General features: G+C 38.0%; 1 protein-coding gene across 10 annotated transcripts in view; it reads left to right on the top strand.

Annotated features, from left to right (window-relative positions):
• The window catches only part of METTL8 (methyltransferase 8, tRNA N3-cytidine), a 126,383-nt gene that overhangs the window by 83,748 nt on the left and 24,441 nt on the right, over positions 1 to 18,194 (top strand). For all 10 annotated transcript variants that reach the window (XR_010109473.1, XR_008624540.2, XM_034954485.3 and 7 more), the window contains 2 exons: positions 14,367 to 14,737; positions 16,403 to 16,452. Coding sequence is in view for 8 of the 10 variants with exons in the window: in XM_034954485.3 (XP_034810376.2) it covers positions 14,367 to 14,737; positions 16,403 to 16,452 (421 nt within the window). In the remaining 2 variants the exon portion in view is untranslated. The remainder of the gene's footprint in view (positions 1 to 14,366; positions 14,738 to 16,402; positions 16,453 to 18,194) is intronic.

The raw sequence follows: 18,194 nt of genomic DNA, 5'->3' as shown, positions 1-18,194 counted from the left end.
CACATAGGCTCAAAATAAAGGGATGGAGGAAGATCTACCAAGCAAATGGAAAACAAAAAAAAGCAGGGGTTGCAATCCTAGTCTCTGATAAAACAGACTTTAAACCAACAAAGATCAGAAGAGACAAAGAAGGCCATTACATGATGGTAAAGGGATCAATTCAACAAGAAGAGCTAACTATCCTGAATATATATGCACCCAATACAGGAGCACCCAAATTCATTAAGCAAGTCCTTAAAGACCTACAAAGAGACTCCCACACAATAATAATGGGAGACTTTAACACCCCACTGTCAACATTAGACAGATCAATGAGACAGAAGGTTAACAACGATATCCAGGAATTGAACTCAGCTCTGCAGCAAGTGGACCTAATAGACATCTACAGAACTCTCCACCCCAAATCAACAGAACATACATTCTTCTCAGCACCACATCACACTTATTCCAAAATTGACCACATAGTTAGAAGTAAAGCACTCCTCAGCAAATGTAAAAGAACAGAAATTATAACAAACAGTCGCTCAGACCACAGTGCAATCAAACTAGAACTCAGGATTAAGAAACCCACCCAAACCGCCCAACTACATGGAAACTGAACAAGCTGCTCCTGAATGACTACTGGGTACATAATGAAATGAAGGCAGAAATAAAGATGTTCTTTGAAACCAATGAGAACAAAGATACAACATACCAGAATCTCTGGGACACATTTAAAGCAGTGTGTAGAGGGAAATTTGTAGCACTAAAGGCCCACAAGAGAAAGCAGGAAAGATCTAAAATTGACACCCTAACATCACAATTAAAAGAACTAAAGAAGCAAAAGCAAACACATTCAAAAGCTAGCAGAAGGCAAGAAATAAGTAAGATCAGAGCAGAACTGAAGGAGATAGAGACACAAAAAACCCTTCAAAAAATCAATGAATCCAGGAGCTGGTTTTTTGAAAAGATCAACAAAATTGATAGACCGCTAGCAAGACTAATAAAGAAGAAGAAGAGAGAAGAATCAAATAGATGCAATAAAAAATGATAAAGGGGATATCACCACTGATCCCACAGAAATACAAACTACCATCAGAGTATACTGTAAACACTTCTATGCAAATAAACTAGAAAATCTAGAAGAAATGGATAAATTCCTGGACACTTATACCCTCTCAAGACTAAACCAGGAAGAAGTTGAATCCTTGAATAGACCAATAACAGGTTCTGAAATTGAGGCAATAATTAAGAGCCTACCAACCAAAAAAAGTCCAGGACCAGATGGATTCACAGCCAAATTCTACCAGAGGTACAAGGAGGAGCTGGTACCATTCCTTCTGAAACTATTCCAATCAATAGAAAAAGAGGGAATCCTCCCTGATTCATTTTATGAGGCCAGCATCATCCTGATACCAAAGTCTGGCAGAGACACAACAAAAAAAAGAGAATTTTACACCAATATCCCTGATCCCTGATGAACATTGACATGAAAATCCTAAATAAAATACTGGCAAACCGAATCCAGGAGCACATCAAAAAGCTTATCCACCATGACCAATGGGCTTCATCCCCAGGATGCAAGGCTGGTTCAACATACACAAATCCATAAACGTAATCCAACATATTAACAGAACCAAAGATAAAAACCACATGATTATCTCAATAGATGCAGAAAAGGCCTTCGACAAAATTCAACAGCCCTTCTTACTAAAACAACTCTCAATAAATTAGGTATTGATGGGACATATCTCAAAATAATAAGAGCTATTTATGACAGACTCACAGTCAATATCATACTGAATGGGCAAAAACTGGAAGCATTCCCTTTGAAAACTGGCACAAAACAGAGATGCCCTCTCTCACCACTCCTATTCAACATAGTGTTGGAAGTTCTGGCCAGGGCAATCAGGCAAGAGAAAGAAAGGGAATTCAATTAGGAAAAGAGGAAGTCAAATTTTCCCTATTTGCAGATGACATGATTGTATATTTAGAAAACCCCATTGTCTCAGCCCAAAATCTCCTTAAGCTGATAAGCAACATCAGCAAAGTCTCAGGATACAAAATCAGTGTGCAAAAATCACAAGCATTCCTATACACCAATAACAGACAAACAGAGAGCCAAATCATGAGTGAACTCCCATTCACAATTGCTTCAAAGAGAATAAAATACCTAGGAATCCAAATTGCAAGGGATGTGAAGGACCTCTTCAAGGAGAACTACAAACCACTGCTCAACAAAATAAAAGAGGGCACAAACAAATGGAAGAACATTCTATGCTCATGGATAGGAAGAATCAATAGCATGAAAATGGCCATACTGCCCAAGGTAATTTATAGATTCAATGCCATCCCCATCAAGCTGCCAATGACTTTCTTCACAGAATTGGAAAAAACTACTTGAAAGTTCATATGGAAACAAAAAAGAGCCCACATTGCCAAGACAATCCTAAGCAAAAAGAGCAAACCTGGAGGCATCACGCTACCTGACTTCAAACTATACTACAAGCCTACAGTAACCAAAACAGCATGGTACTGGTACCAAAACAGAAATATAGACCAATGGAACAGAACAGAGCCCTCAGAAATAATACCACACATCTATAACCATCTGATTTTTGACAAACCTGACAAAAACAAGCAATGGGGAAAGGATTCCCTATTTAATAAATGGTGCTGGGAAAACTGGCCAGCCATATTAGAAAGCTGAAACTGGATCCCTTCCTTACACCTTATACAAAAATTAATTCAAGATGGATTAAAGACTTAAATGTTAGTCCTAAAACCATAAAAATCCTAGAAGAAAACGTAGGCAATACCATTCAGGACATAGGCATGGGCAAGGACTTCATGTCTAAAACACCAAAAGCAATGACAACAAAAGCCTAAATTGACAAATGTGATCTAATTAAACTAAAGAGCTTCTGCACAGCAAAAGAAACTACCATCAGAATGAACAGGCAACCTACAGAATGGGAGAAAATTTTTGCAATCTACCCATCTGACAAAGGGCTAATATCCAGAATCTGTGAAGAACTTAAACAAATTTACAAGAAAAAATCAAACAACTCCATCAAAAAGTGGGCAAAGGATATGAATAGACACTTCTCAAAAGAAGACATTTATGCAGCCAACAGACATATGAAAAAATGCTCATCATCACTGGCCATCAGGGAAATGCAAATCAAAACCACAATGAGATACCATCTCACACCAGTTAGAATGGCAATCATTAAAAAGTCAGGAAACAACAGGTGCTGGAGAGGATGTGGAGAAATAGGAACACTTTTAAACTGTTGGTGGGACTGTAAACTAGTTCAACCACTGTGGAAGATAATGTGGCGATTCCTCAAGGATCTAGAACTAGAAATATCATTTGACCCAGTCATCCCATTACTGGGTATATACCCAAAGGATTATAAATCATGCTGCTATAAAGACACATGCACACGTATGTTTATTGTGGCACTATTCACAATAGCAAAGACTTGGAACCAACCCAAATGTCCAACAATGATAGACTGGATGAAGAAAATGTGGCACATATACACCATGGAATACTATGCAGCTATAAAAAAGGATGAGTTCATGTCCTTTGTAGGGACATGGATGAAGCTGGAAACCATCATGCTGAGCAAACTATCGCGAGGACAGAAAAGCAAACACCACATGTTCTCACTCATAGGTGGGAACTGAACAATGAGAACACTTGGACACAGGATGGGGAACATCACACACCAGGGCCTATTGTGGGGTGGCGGGAGTGGGGAGGGATAGCATTAGGAGATATACCTAATGTAAATGACGAGTTAATGGGTGCAGCACACCAACATGGCACAAGTATACATGTGTAACAAACTTGCATGTTGTGTACATGTACCCTAGAACTTAAAGTATAGTAATAATAAAAGACAAATATTTAGGTTGATGGATATACCAATTACACTGATTAGAAGGTATTAAATTATCACATGTACTCTGAAAATATTTATATCTATTATATATCAATAAAAATAAATAAATGTTTTATAAACCTGACAATGACAAGCATTGACAAGGCTTTGGAGAAACTGGAGCCCTTGTGTATTGTTGGTAAGATTGTAAAATGGTGTGGCTACTATGGAAAACAGTATGGAAGTTCCTAAAAAAATAAAAAATAGAACTGCCATATGACCCAGCAATCCCACCTCTGGGTTATATGCAAAAGATTTGAAAGCAAAGTCTCAAAGAGATATTTGCACACCTATGTTCATAGCAGCACTATTCACAATAGGCAAAAGGTGGAAGTACCCTAAAATGCCCATCATCAGATGAATGGTTAAAACAAATGTGGTATATACATAAAATGGAATCGTATTCTGGCTTAAAAAGGAAAGAAATCCTGTCACATACTACAACATGGATGAACCTTGAGGACATGATGCTAAGTGAAATAAGCCACCACAAAAAGACAAATACTGTATGATTCCACTTATTTGAGACATCTAAAGTAGTCAGATTCATAGAACGAAAAATGGTCGTTGCCAAGGGCTCAGGAAATGGGGGAAATATTAAGAAAATTTAGGACAATTCCCTCTTAATCCTACTGTTCTAACATAATTGTTTTTAGTTCATCATTTAGAACTTTTACCCAGTGTGTATATAATTTTAAGCAGTTGTAATTATAATACATATATAATTTGGGGATCTACTTTTTTAACCTCATGTTATTTCATAAATAAACACTTTTTCTGTAAAAGGGGGAGTTGTCATTTAATTGGTATGTAGTTAATAGTTTAGCAAGATAAAAACATCCTGGAGGTCTGTTTCACAACAATATGAATATACTCAACAGTACTGAACTATACATTTTAAAATAGTTAAGATGTTAAATTTTACATTATGTGGTTTGTAATCACAATTTTTTTAAAAAGCACACTACAAACAAAAGAACTTGGCCTGCGTCATCCTCATTGCACAGCTGGGAACCCACAGACACTTTGCCCAACTCTTATATTCTCTCTATAGGACTTTCTGCCTTATTTTTCTTAAAATGATTTCTCCCTTAGAACATGTTGGTTCTTTTTTTTTCTTTTTAAAAATAGTTTATAAAATAGACACAGAAATTTATACAACTCATAAATGAATTCTCGCATAGTTCAATGAATTTTCACAAAGTTAACACCCCTATGTAAACATCAACCATATCAAGAAACAGAATATTACTATTAATCCAGAAGCTTCCATGTGCTTCTTCCCAATTACAGTACTCCCCCTGATTCCTGACCCCACTAATCCCACAAATAGTGGCCCATAAGAGCCACTATTCTGGCTTCTAATACAATAGATTAGTTTTGCCAGAACAACTTGGTTCTGGTCATCATTTTTTGGTCACTCTTGTGGCAACATCAGTGTAACCGTTAGATGAAGCAAGGGTCAGCAAACTAGTCTATGGTCGAAATCCAGCCTGCTGCCTGTTTTTGTGAATAAAGTTTATTGGAACACAGACACACTCATTTGTTGACATACTGTCTATGGTTACTTTTGAGCTATAGTCACAGTGTTGAGTAGTTGCAACAAAGACTGCTGCAGCTGGCCCACAGGGACTAAAATACTATCTGGCCCATTACAGAAAAAGGTTTCCAACCCCTGAGATTGAATTTTGTTTCTAGATTGATCAGCTGTCCTGGAACTCCCCAGGGAAAGATGTTAGCATTCCTCTGTGTAAACCAAGTATAAGGAAGATCACTAATCCCACTGGTAGTTAACTATTGTTCTGGTGACTTTAGTCTACAAATTGAGGCCAAAGTTTGAAGCAACAGTAGTTGGGGAGCCTAAGCTAATGAGACTGCCCTCATTAGCTGCCCTTCCCTAGTGAAGAGGGCAGTGCCTACCTCTTATCTTCTGGTATCACTTGCTATTCCGTAGAGCCAGTTCTCCATCCTCCTCCTAAGCTCCTTATTGTATCCTGGAGAGTGGACAGAAACAAAGAGCACCTGATCCACAATGACATCATTCTATTTTTATGAGCTTCAACCACGAAGTCTTTGAGGGGAATATGGCCAGGGAGTATTAGGGTTGGATTCGAGGGTGCATACCAGTGGCAGTACTGCTTACAAATCAGCCAATATTGCATTCCTTTGCAGGAACTCTGTCACACTGTTTCTGAGGAAGTATAACTGTGCTTCTTTGCCAGCAGCTGCACAGACATATTTTCCACATTACTCAAGCTTCTGCTGGTGGCCACCTGGATGTGACAGACAGAGTCAAGCCTAAACTGAATTAAAAGTTGTCAGCCATCTTAATTCATTTCCAGGAAGTTAAAAATTATCCACAATATATTTCCTGATAATATGAAAAACCAAGGATTTTTTTGCCCTATTTTGAATATTTCCGTTTAGAACATAAATAGATGAGCAGTGCTGATAATGTTCCCTTAAAGTCGTTTGTATGTGGCTGCCTATTTTGTCCTATTTATGTTAACAATGAACTTGGTGAAGCTAATGAGAAGGTTATTTTAGGGCCTTGGAAACCGCAGTAAAGGAAAATGACAGTTCCCATAGAACCGTACGTAGTGTGACTGAAATAGAAAGGTGGTGACTGGCCTCTCTCTGTAGAAGCAGGAAAGGCAGGCAGGAGAGGGTTGATGATACCACTTTGAAGCATTTGATTTGCTTATTAGTATGTCCAGTCTCTTTCTGTGCAAGTTTTCTGACTGCTGCAGAGACACAGAACAAAAAATTCCATTTCAAAATGACTCAAAGAGATAAAGGCTTCTGCTAGGTCCCTTCTGCATCCCCTCTGTAACACTTCAGTGTGGTGGGCTTTATACCTGTCAGGGGACCACTGCAGGGAGAAGGAACGCATTATGGGGGTGACCATCTTATCACACGTAAGCAAGGGCACACAGCAATAACTGAGGCTGCCCGGAGGGTGGCAAAGGAAGAATACTTTTGTTCTGAGGAACCATGTTGAGTGGCAGGACGTTACAGTGAGAGCCATCCAGCGCAATTTTTGTAGGGATCACAGACGTGCCAGTCTGCAGCACCCTGGGTGAGGCTTCAGGTTTGATATTTAATGTCTCTGATGAATATGGGTCAAGGTAAATAGATTGTTTAAAAGCTCTACTTTCAAACACTGTGAGAACCCAGAGGAAGCAGTGACCTGGCTCTTCGGCAAGTGCCTCTGTGAACCACCATCTTTTCTTATCTAGGAGAGTCCTAAATCTTTGAAAGAGCCAGTGTTCTCCCATCACAGAGTATTCTATATGCAGATTATTATACAGCAGGAGCACTGTTTACTGATCTTATCTCACTTTATTTTAATGCAACTGGGAGGAAGTACTGGTTGTTCTCCCATGCTGGCCAACTCTCTGGCACATTTCTTTTGGTCTCTGTGTGTCTCAGGCTCTCCTGTCACTCCCATTTCCCATTTCTCACATATTGTCTCAGCTGTTGGTGAGAACTGAAGTCAGGAAACACTCTCACAATCTGAAAGTAAGAAATTATGCATCACAAATAATAGTCTTGCTGCAGGATGGTTGACATTTCATTTTTGTGATTAAAATGTATATGGCATCTGAGACCTGATGTGGCCCACACCTGTAATCCCAACACTTTGGGAGGCCAAGGTGGAAGGATCTCTTGAGCCCAGGAATTTGAGACCAGCCTGAGCAACAGTCAGACCCCATCTCTACAAAAAATTTAAAAGTTAACCAGGCGTGGTTGTGCGTGCTTGTAGTCCTAGCTACTTGGGAGGCTGAGATGGGAGGATCACTTGAGCCCAGGAGGTCAAGGCTGCACTGAGCTGTGATTGCACCACTGCACTCCAGGCTGGGCACAGAGTAAGCCCCTGTCTCAAAAAACAAAAACAAAAACAAAAAAACTATAGATCCAGGCCCTCATTTCTTTCAATAAGATTGCCCAGATTAATGATTTTTAATTCCACATTTCCTTTTTGTAATTTATTTTCAATTTTACTATAGCTCAAATTTATTTTAAAAGCAAGTTAATTCAGAGAAATGAAAGATACATTTGGCAGTTTTTGAGTTAACATAATTATATTTTATAATTTCCTAAAAAACATCTCCAGTGTGTCATATCTCAGTTATTTAGCAAATGTAATGAGTCTTTTAAATGGAATAACAAAAGCAGCTGCTATTTTTACTTTAAAATATCCTGTAATTAACTATCTACCTATGGAAAGTTACCTATGTCAAGCAAAAGAATGAGTCTCACTATACTTTACTTTGTGAATACCTTACCATTGAGAGAATGTTCAATGTGAAAAAAATATATAGAGAGAGTAGCTAAAAGTTTTATGCTTATAAATTTAGGTTATTTGTTTATAAGTTGGCTTTGCTTGTTTAAAATTTTATGCAGTGCTCTTAGAAACATACTTTTAATTTCATAAGTTTAAGAGTTTTCTTTTATTAGACAATGAATTTTCTCACTGATGTGTGGAAATTTCCAACTTCGAGAGCTCAGGTATTTGCGTAATTGATGTGCAAAAATAACTTTAAATTGCTTTTTGTTACATGGAAACTTAGAATAAATTTTCATAGTTCATATTAATCATATTATATATGTCATACATAAATGGTTTAATTCAATTTCTTAGTTGTGATGTTCAGTGTGATTCAGAATGAATTCTGAATATTTAAGGATGGTTAGCGTGCATATTCCTTCTTTCCCTCAGCAATATTGAATTTAATAAGTGAATAATTGAGAAGTTGCTTCATTGGGCTGTAGTTAAACAGATCGCTACATCCCTCTTACTGCCACTGGCATAAAGCAATTAACTCTGAATCACCAACCTAGGAAAGAAAAAAAATTTTCCTCCAAGAAAAATTTGTCATTAATACACCTGTTTAGAAAGTCAGTTAAACAAGATGAAGACAGGGCAGATTTCTCCACACTATATTATTTTATCATTCCTGACCTGCCTTACCAGCAGCTTGATACTGAATTTTTTACTCATGGTCAGAGCAGTAATTCCTCCAATTCCCCTGTTAACACAGGGGAGTATCTACTCTTGCAGTTCAGGAAATTAAATCATACACTGAAGGTGTTTGTTGTCTCATAATCATAATTCTGATGATTGACCAAGCTGTGGGGTCTCAGAAGCTCTCACACATTACTGGGAACTATGGAGTTGCCAGCATTGATTGGAGAAGCTGCTGAAAGCCAAATTCCAGACACTGGTGCTGCTTCTCTGTTTTGTTTCTGTCCCACAAACCCATATATTCTCATAGAGCATTTAATGTTCCTATTGCTCATCATTTCATCATATAACTGCATGGTTTATATTTCTTATAATTTAAAGTATGCAGTTTAATTAATTATGTATTTCTGATCTGTCTTAATGAAGGGTAACTCCAATCAGCATTATTTTTACAATGTAGTTACACTGTAAGCCACACTGAGGTTTTAATTTCAACTTGGTACTTCATAATTGAGAAGAAAGTATGAATCAGAAAAGCAGAGATGATTTTCAGGGGGTTCATATTGACTTTGTGTTCGGAAGGCAGTGTAGTGTAATGGGTGAGAGCATGGGCTTTAGAGTTTAGCAGACTTAGGCTAGGTCTTGACTCTGTTCTTTCTGGCTGGGTGACCTTGGGGAAATTCTTTATTCCCTCTGACATTGAATTTCTTTCTCTGCAAATTGGAATAATAAAATCTATCTGAGAGATACTGCTAGGATTAAATGGGAGAAAAAATCCAAGTAAAGCATTTGACATAGTGCGTAGCCCATAATAAACACGTAATATGTGTTATTCTTGTCATTTTTAATGCTACTATTATTGGTATAATTTATGTAATTATCTGATTTCTTTTCTCCTAATTCCTGAGTGGGAAATAGTTGGAAAAGGCTTGAAAATAGGTATATTAGCAAAGCCTGACTATTGCCTTCTAATAGTAATCAAGTTCTTTTTATAGATTACATAGGCTAGAGTTGAATTTAGTTGCTTGACATGTTTGGTTTCTGAACCAGATTGCAGTCACGTCACTACAGATTCATTTTCTCTTTAAATTGTAAAAATTAAAACAGTAGTACAGACTCATGTTTAAAACGGCAATCTGATCCAAGATTGCCGTAGTCTGTAGAACTGATAATGTTTAATGTTCTCCATAAATTCATGGCGCTTAATAGGAAAGTACACAGAATTTTTAGAGCTTAAACAGACTTTAGAGATACTACTCTAATTCAAACCTTTCATCAAATGAGGAAATTCTGTAGGCAGTTTGAATGAAGAATTCAGCTAAGATTCTTTAATCTTTGTTTAAGAAGTAGATACAGCTTTGCAAAAGAAAGAGCTACCTAATAATGATTAAATTGTTATCATTGCTTCAAATTTTCAACTTATTGTTATGAATGACTATAAAATAAATTTTAGAGCTGCCATCAACGTATATACTATTCTGTGTATTTTCTCTTAATATTATTTTCCTTTATTATTTTATTTTTTATATTTATTTATTTATTTATTTATTTATTTATTGAGATGGAGTTTCACTCCTGTTGCCCAGGCTGGAGTGCAATGGCGCGATCGCAGCTCTCCGCAACCTCCGCCTCCCGGGTTCAAGCAATTCTCCTGCCTCAGCCTCCTGAGTAGCTGGGATTACAGGCATGTACCACCATGCCTGGCTAATTTTGTAGTTTTTGTAGAGATGGGGTTTCTCCATGTTGGTCAGGCCGGTCTCGAGCTCCTGACCTCAGGTGATCTGCCCTCCCTGGCCTCCCAAAGTGCCGGTATTGTAGGCATGAGCCATCATGCCCCGCCTATTATCTTTTATTTTTAAATTGCTACATAAGGTTACCCTGTTTGAACTGCATGGTTTGCTTGCTCATTCCCATGTTGTTGGGCATTTGAGTTTTCCCCACTTTTTCCTAATATAAATAGAACTGCTATACACACATTTTTTTTTTAAGTAGAGACAGGGTCTTGCTTTGTTGTCCAGGCTCATCTTGAATTCCTAGCCTCAAGCAGTCCTCCTGCCTGGGCCTTCCAATGTTGGGATTAGAGGCATGAGCCACCTCGCCTGGCCGCTATGCACATCTTTTATTAGGTTACTCCCCTGTACTTCCCCCACCCCACTTAATTCCTAGAGGAATATTCCCACAAATTAATCAAGATATAGTAGTATTACAGTACATTCTAGTTACTGGTAATTGGGCTCAAACGCACTTCACAAGTAGCTTGATATTGTAAACTCAAATACTAGAGATTTCACTAAATATAGGTCTTCTTAGGTGGCTGCTTTTTGTTAGGCAGAAAATCTTTTACCTGCATGGAATGAGTTACAAAGAGAGTTTTTTTTTTTTTTTTTTAAGGTAAAGGAAGAAGAGAAAGCTTGAGAAGACCCTGGAGAAATTTGACTCTTTTATAATTTCTCCTGAGTCTGATTTTCAGAGTGTCATTTTGTTTTCTTACACAGTATATCAGGCACACTCCAATTTTTAAAAGTGGAGATATACCAAAATTATTGAAAAAGAAGGAAAATAGAGATAGAAATATTTAAAAGACAAATATATAGTTTTAGATCAACCATAAATAGGTTTGTTTCCATTAGTGCAGAGGTGAGCATGTTTTGGACTTAATATCACATAATTCTTTTGTTAAAAAGATCCACTTTCATTTCTCAGACCTTAAATACAGATGGGAGTTTCAGTCTTTATAGCATTCCTGCTGCCAGATACAATTCAGCCTTGATGGGAAGGAAGTCTTGTGGCCAGATGGGTGGAGATCCATGGTACAAGGCCATAAAGATAAAATTGGAAAGAAGAAAATTATAAGGGCCTCAGGACAGGGTTCTGTAACAAAGATGAACCTGATTACAGGCAACTGCTTGTTCTGAGAGTAGGGGCTTCTTTAAAATTGTGAAGGAAATGCATCTCTTATTTTTATTTTTAGTTTAATTTATTTTTGGAATGTATAGTAAATTCACATGGATCAAAATTCAAATGAAAATTCTCCTTCCAACTGTGGTCCCCAGCCACTCCTTTCCTCTCCCTAGAGGCAACCAGTATTACTGATTATGTGGTTATCTTTCCAGAAGTATTTTGTACCTTCTACAAGTGTGTGTGTGTGTGTGTGTGTGTACATGAATATTTCTATGTAACCATACATGCATATTTTCTTCTTATTTTAAGGAGTGGTTACAGGATATAGACACTGTTATATACCTTGCTTTTTCACCTAACACCAAATCTTGGAAATTATTCTGTATTCCTAGAAAGAAAGCTTTTGCACTTTTAAAATGGCATGCGTCTACAGTAGGTTGAAGTAATTCCTAATGCGTGGATTAGGCCTATTACATAATAGCACTCAAGAAATTGTTATTGCCTGTAGCACTGCCCAAGAATACGGAAAAAAAAAAAAAAGGAAAAAAAAAGGAACGTGCCAGGCGCAGTAGCTCACGCCTGTAATCCCAGCACTTTGGGAGGTGGAGGCAGGCAGATCACTTGAGGTCAGGAGTTTGAGACCAGCTTGGCCCACATGGTGAAACCCTGTCTCTACTAAAAATATAAAATAAATAAATAAATAAATAAAAGAAATGTTTGTTGAATAAATGAGGGAGAGAGTGGGTTACTTTATTAATTTTTTTTTTTTTTTTTGAGACGGAGTCTTGCTCTATGGCCCAGGCTGGAGAGCAATGGCATGATCTCGGCTCACTGCAACCTCCGCCTCCCAGGTTCAAGCTATTCTCCTGTCTTAGCCTCCTGAGTAGCTGGGATTACAGGCGCCTGCCACCACGCCCGGCTAATTTTTGTATTTTTAGTAGAGATGGGGTTTCACCATGTTGGTCAGGCTGGTCTTGAACTCCTGACCTCGTGATCCGCCCGCCTCGGCCTCCCAAAGTGCTGGGATTACAGGCATGAGCCATCGTGCCCGGCCCTTACTTTATTAATTTAAGGAGCAAATAGAGGCAGAAAGCGAAGAATTACCTGAAGCTCTGAGACTATTGACCTAACCCTGACCACAGGATGACATCATAAAATGCATATTTGTTTTAAGAGCATCAGAAATTTTCTTTAAGGCTTCATCTTGGGAGATGTCAGTAGGAAGAGATGCCTTGGAGGTTGGGGGAAGAATGGAGTTACGGGATGGCCTCCAGATTCCAAAAGTCAGGAGACATGGCCATGGATTCACTGTGATGGGGCTCTAGGACTTGGAACAAGTGGATTTAGGTCCTTTCTTCAAATGCAAAAAGGGAGGTTGGAGTAAATTGTTCCAATGGACACTTTTAGCTCTTAAATTATGTTGTTTATAATTTTGAAATTTCCTGTCTGATCACCAATTTGCATTTATGCTGAAATTGTATTTGTAAATACATTAAAAATGAGGTGTCCTTTCTTTTATTTGTTTATTTACTTATTAACTTTTGAGACAGGGTCTCACTCTGTCTTACTGCTCCAGGCTCTTTTTTTTTTTTTTTTTTTTTTTTTTTTGAGACAGACTCTCACTCTGTTGCCCAGGCTGGAGTGCAATGGTGTGTTCTCTGCTCACTGCAAATTTCTCCTCCCAGGTTCAAGCATTTCTCCTGCCTCAGCCTCCTGAGAAGCCATGATTACAGGTGTCTGCTACCACACCCAGCTAATTTTTATATTTTTAGTAGAGATGGAGTTTCAACATGTTGGCCAGGCTGGTCTTGAACTCCTTACCTCAAGTGTCCATCTGCCTCATCCTCCCAAAGTGCTGGGATTACAGGTATGAGCCACTGCGCCCAGCCCTCATTCTTTTTTTTTTTTTTTTTTTTTGAGACGGAGTTTCACTCTTGTCGCCCAGGCTGGAGCGCAATGGCGCAATCTCACCTCACTGCAACCTCCACCTCCCAGGTTCAAGCAATTCTCCTGCCTCAGCCTCCTGAGTAGCTGGAATTACAGGCACCTGCCACCACCTCCGGCTAACTTTTTGTATTTTTAGTAGAGATGGGGTTTCACTATGTTGGCCAGGGTGGTCTCGAACTCCTGACCTCGTGATCCACCCGCTTCAGCCTCCCAAAGTGCTGGGATTACAGGCAGGAGCCACCGCGCCCAGACCTTTCTTTAAGATAATAAAAACCCACACAGCTTATTGGTAACAATGTGATTGTTAAGATAAAATTAGAAAGTTGTTTGCAGTGATTATATTTCTCACAAAAATTGGCTAAACTATTAAGATAAAAGCAGATTCACAGGGGTAGGACTAAATAGCCCACATTTTGACACATTTTGAGAGAATTAAAGCTCTGTAGTTTCAACCTTTTATCAGATAGATTAAAATATTATAATATTAAAGTTATTCATTTGTAAATATAATTGTTATAAATGATAATGTATATGTTTAACAATAATTATCAAGACAGTAGCTAATAGTAAATATAATTCATAGTAAAATAAATCTTTCTTTTTCCTCTTTATTTTAGTTAAGTATGAGAGAGAAGCTAGTAAATACTGGGACACATTTTACAAGATTTATAAGAATAAGTTTTTCAAGGATCGTAATTGGCTGTTGAGGGAATTTCCTGAAATTCTTCCAGTTGATCAAAAACCTGAAGAGAAGGCGAGAGAATCATCATGGGATCATGTAAAAACTAGTGCTACAAATTGTTTCTTAAGAATGCACTGTCCTACTGTGCCTGATGAAAAAAATCATTATGAGAAAAGTTCTGGTTCTTCAGAAGGTCAAAGCAAAACAGAATCTGATTTTTCCAACCTAGACTCTGAAAAACACAAAAAAGGACCTATGGAGACTGGATTGTTTCCTGGTAGCAATGCCACTTTCAGGATACTAGAGGTATTGTGCTCAAGGGACAAAAATGGGAGGTGACAAATAATTTGAAAATGTACATTCTGTATTGTTTTATTAATAATCCAGATTTTTTTTGGTGGAAAACTATCAAATGTAAATAAGCATTCAGTGTACTTTTGTGCATAAATAATGTTTAAGGGACTCATGTCTTTAATCAGTCAAGTTTTAAGTTTGTGGTTTAAATCTGGTTTTGCTGGTTTAAAAAAAAAAAATTGTCTGTTTTCATTTTAATCTGAGGGCAGTTTTAAGTACCAATGAAGCTTTGGCCTTAATTTTTACTCTCTTTGTTATTACCCCTTTTTAGATGAAATAGAAATAAGTGAGATATATAATTTGCTATAATCTGGTGTAGACCTTGGTTTTCTATTTTTAAAACTAAACCCTGTCTTTCTTATTTTAAAGGCAATGTATATTGATTATAGAGAATTTGCTAACAAGGAGATAATTTATCACCAATCCTACAAACAAAGGATTTAACCACTGTTAACATTTTAGTGACCTTTTTCTTCTTTTTTTTTTTTTTTGAGACAGACTTTTGTTCTTGTTGCCTGGGCTAGAGTATAGTGGTGCCATCTCAGCTCACTGCAGCTTCTGCCTCCCGGGTTCAAGCAATTCTCCTGCCTCAGTCTCCCGAGTAGCTGGGATTACAGGTGCCTGCCACCACACCCAGCTAATTTTTTTGTATTTTTAGTAGAGACAGGGTTTCGCCACGTTGGCCAGGCTGGTTTTGAACTCCTGGCCTCAGGTGATCCGCCGCCTCAGCCTCCTAAAGTTCTGGGATTACAGGCATGAGCCACCGTGCCTGGCTGACCTTTTTCTTCTTTTATTACTGTACATGTATTCTGTTTGTTTCTATTTAACATGGTATCATAAGCAGTTTTCACTATCTTTAAAAATTCTCTGTAAATATTTTGATGGCTACAAAATATTTTACTATGTGGAGTACTATAATTTTACTTATCTATTTTCACACTACTGGGCATTTTAATTGTTTTCAGATTTTCTGAAGCAAACATTTTGGGTATAGCCTTTACCTGCATTTTCTTTTATTGTTTTAGGTTAGATTTTCTAGTTCATAATTTATGAAGATTTTTAATACTTTTAAAACATATTGCCCACTTGCTTTCTAAGAAGTTGTACTAATACCATTCCATGACAGTGTATGTCTGTTTCATCACACCCTCATTGATTGAAGTATTATTTTAATGTTTTCCACTTTGTTAGACAAAAATTGTACCTTGTTTTAATATGCGTTTCTTTGATTACTAAGCAGGTCACATACTTCAAATGTTTAGAATCATTTGTACTTCTTTTTTGTTCTGTCCATTTATTTTCTCTGCTTATCTGTTTTTTTTTTCCTAATGAGCCCTGCCCTTTATCATATTCATTTCAGTTTTCTTCACAGCATATTGGTTATTTTTAAATTTGGTTTATTTTGGGTTTTGGTGTGTAAAAAATTTAAATGTTTCCATAGTCAGATTTCTTAGTGTTTATTCCTGTGATTTATTTCATTGCTTTTGAGTTTAGAAAATTCTACTGTGCCCAGAGATCCAGTAAGTCTAATTGTTTTTTTCTTTAATAGAAGATCTGACATTGGTGACAAAAATTTAACTTTGCTTTTTTGATATTTGCTTGTTCTTTTGATTTTAGGTTGGTTGTGGAGCTGGAAATAGTGTGTTTCCAATTTTGAACACTTTGCAGTGAGTTTTAAGAGTTTTCTTTCTACAGAATTTTACATATTTATGGAATGTTGAGAAATTCTGGGAAAATATTGTCACGTGTATGCCAGTAGTGTTTCTAATTCTTATATGAACAATGGCTCAAGCAAATTTCAAAAGAAATGTCTTAATCTCAGTGTCTACTTTCATGTGAACTGGGAATTACTCTGAAAATAGTGTTTCATAGCCATGGGTTGTCCATCATTGTTTTGAAGTAATTTTTTAAGCTTATGTGTATATGGATGAGAGAATAAGAAAAGAGGAAGCAGACTGGGCATGGTGGCTCATGCCTTTAATCACAGCACTTTGGGTGGCTGAGGCGGGTGGATCGCTTGAGGTCAGGAGTTCAAGACCAGCCTGACCAACATAGTGAAACACCACCTCTACTAAAAATACAAAATTAGCCAGGCATGGTGGCGCATGCCTGTAATCCCAGCTACTTGGGAAGCTGAGGCAGGAGAATCTGCTTGAACCAGGAGGCAGAGTTTGCAGTGACCCGACTGCGCCATTGCACTCCAGTCTAGGCAACAAGTGCAAAACTCAGTCTCAAAAAAAAAAAAAAAAAAAAAAAAAAAAGAGGAAGTGATTTCATCCTTCCACTGAGCTGTGAACTGCTAAACTTCAGAGATTATTTACTCTCCCTAGATACTTAGATGTCATTTTACACATAGACAATTGAATGTAAAGCTTACAACTTAAGCCTCATTTTGTCATCCCTTCTGAAGCAACACCCTATGTAAGATGTTTGCATGCCAAATCATTGTGTCTAGGCTTAAAATTGTTTGGAGGTAGCAGCAACTAATCCTAAGACTCAAAAAAGCAGCCAATCCTGGCTAACACGGTGAAACCTCGTCTCTACTAAAAATACAAAAAATTAGCCAGGCGTGGTGGCGGGCGCCTGTAGTCCCAGCTACTCGGGAGGCTGAGGCAGGAGAATGGCGTGAACCCGGGAGGCCGAGCTTGCAGTGAGCCGAGATCTCGCTACTGCATTCCAGCCTGGGCGACAGAGTGAGACTCCGTCTAAAAAAAAAAAAAAAAAAAAAAGCAGTCGGGCGTGGTGGCTCATGCCTGTAATCCCAGCACTTTGGGAGGCCAAGGCGGGCAAATCAGGAGATCAGGAGTTCAAGACCAGCCTGGCCAACATAGTGAAACCCCATCTCTACTAAAAATACAAAAAATTAGCTGGGTGTGGTGGCGGGCGCCTGTAATCCCAGCTACTCGGGAGGCCGAGACAGGAGAATCGCTTGAACCCAGGAGGTGGAGGTTGCAGTGAGCTGAGATGCGCCACTGCACTCCAGCCCAGGCAACAGTGCGAAACTTTGTCTCAAAAAAAAAAAAAGCCGAGTTTGACTACAGGGACAGAGATTTGCTCCAGGCTCACCCTTCCTGTTCACCATTTCACCTGTGTCTTTTACTTTTTCCATGATGAACACACAAAACTCTTCAAACACCTTTTATCTATGGCCAATCTGCCAAGCTCTATTCTTTTTTAAGTTTACACATTTTTTTTAAGTTCACATTATTTTTCCATTATAAAATCAGCATTAGCACGTTGCAGAACATTTCCATTAGAGGAAAAGGAGAGGGAGGGAATCACTCATCATCCTAACATAGCCACTGACAAAATTTTTGTTTTAATTCCTTTCAGTCTTTATGCATATTTTTAAATGATGTGATCTTTTAAACTTTTTATTATGAAAATGTAAAAGCATCTGGGGCCTGGT

This window comes from Pan paniscus, chromosome 13, assembly GCF_029289425.2.
Source record: "Pan paniscus chromosome 13, NHGRI_mPanPan1-v2.0_pri, whole genome shotgun sequence".
Classification (NCBI taxonomy): Eukaryota; Metazoa; Chordata; class Mammalia; order Primates; family Hominidae; genus Pan; species Pan paniscus.
The sequence above is the reverse complement of the archived record's forward strand: the minus strand, read 5'-3'. Positions and strand labels throughout refer to the sequence as shown.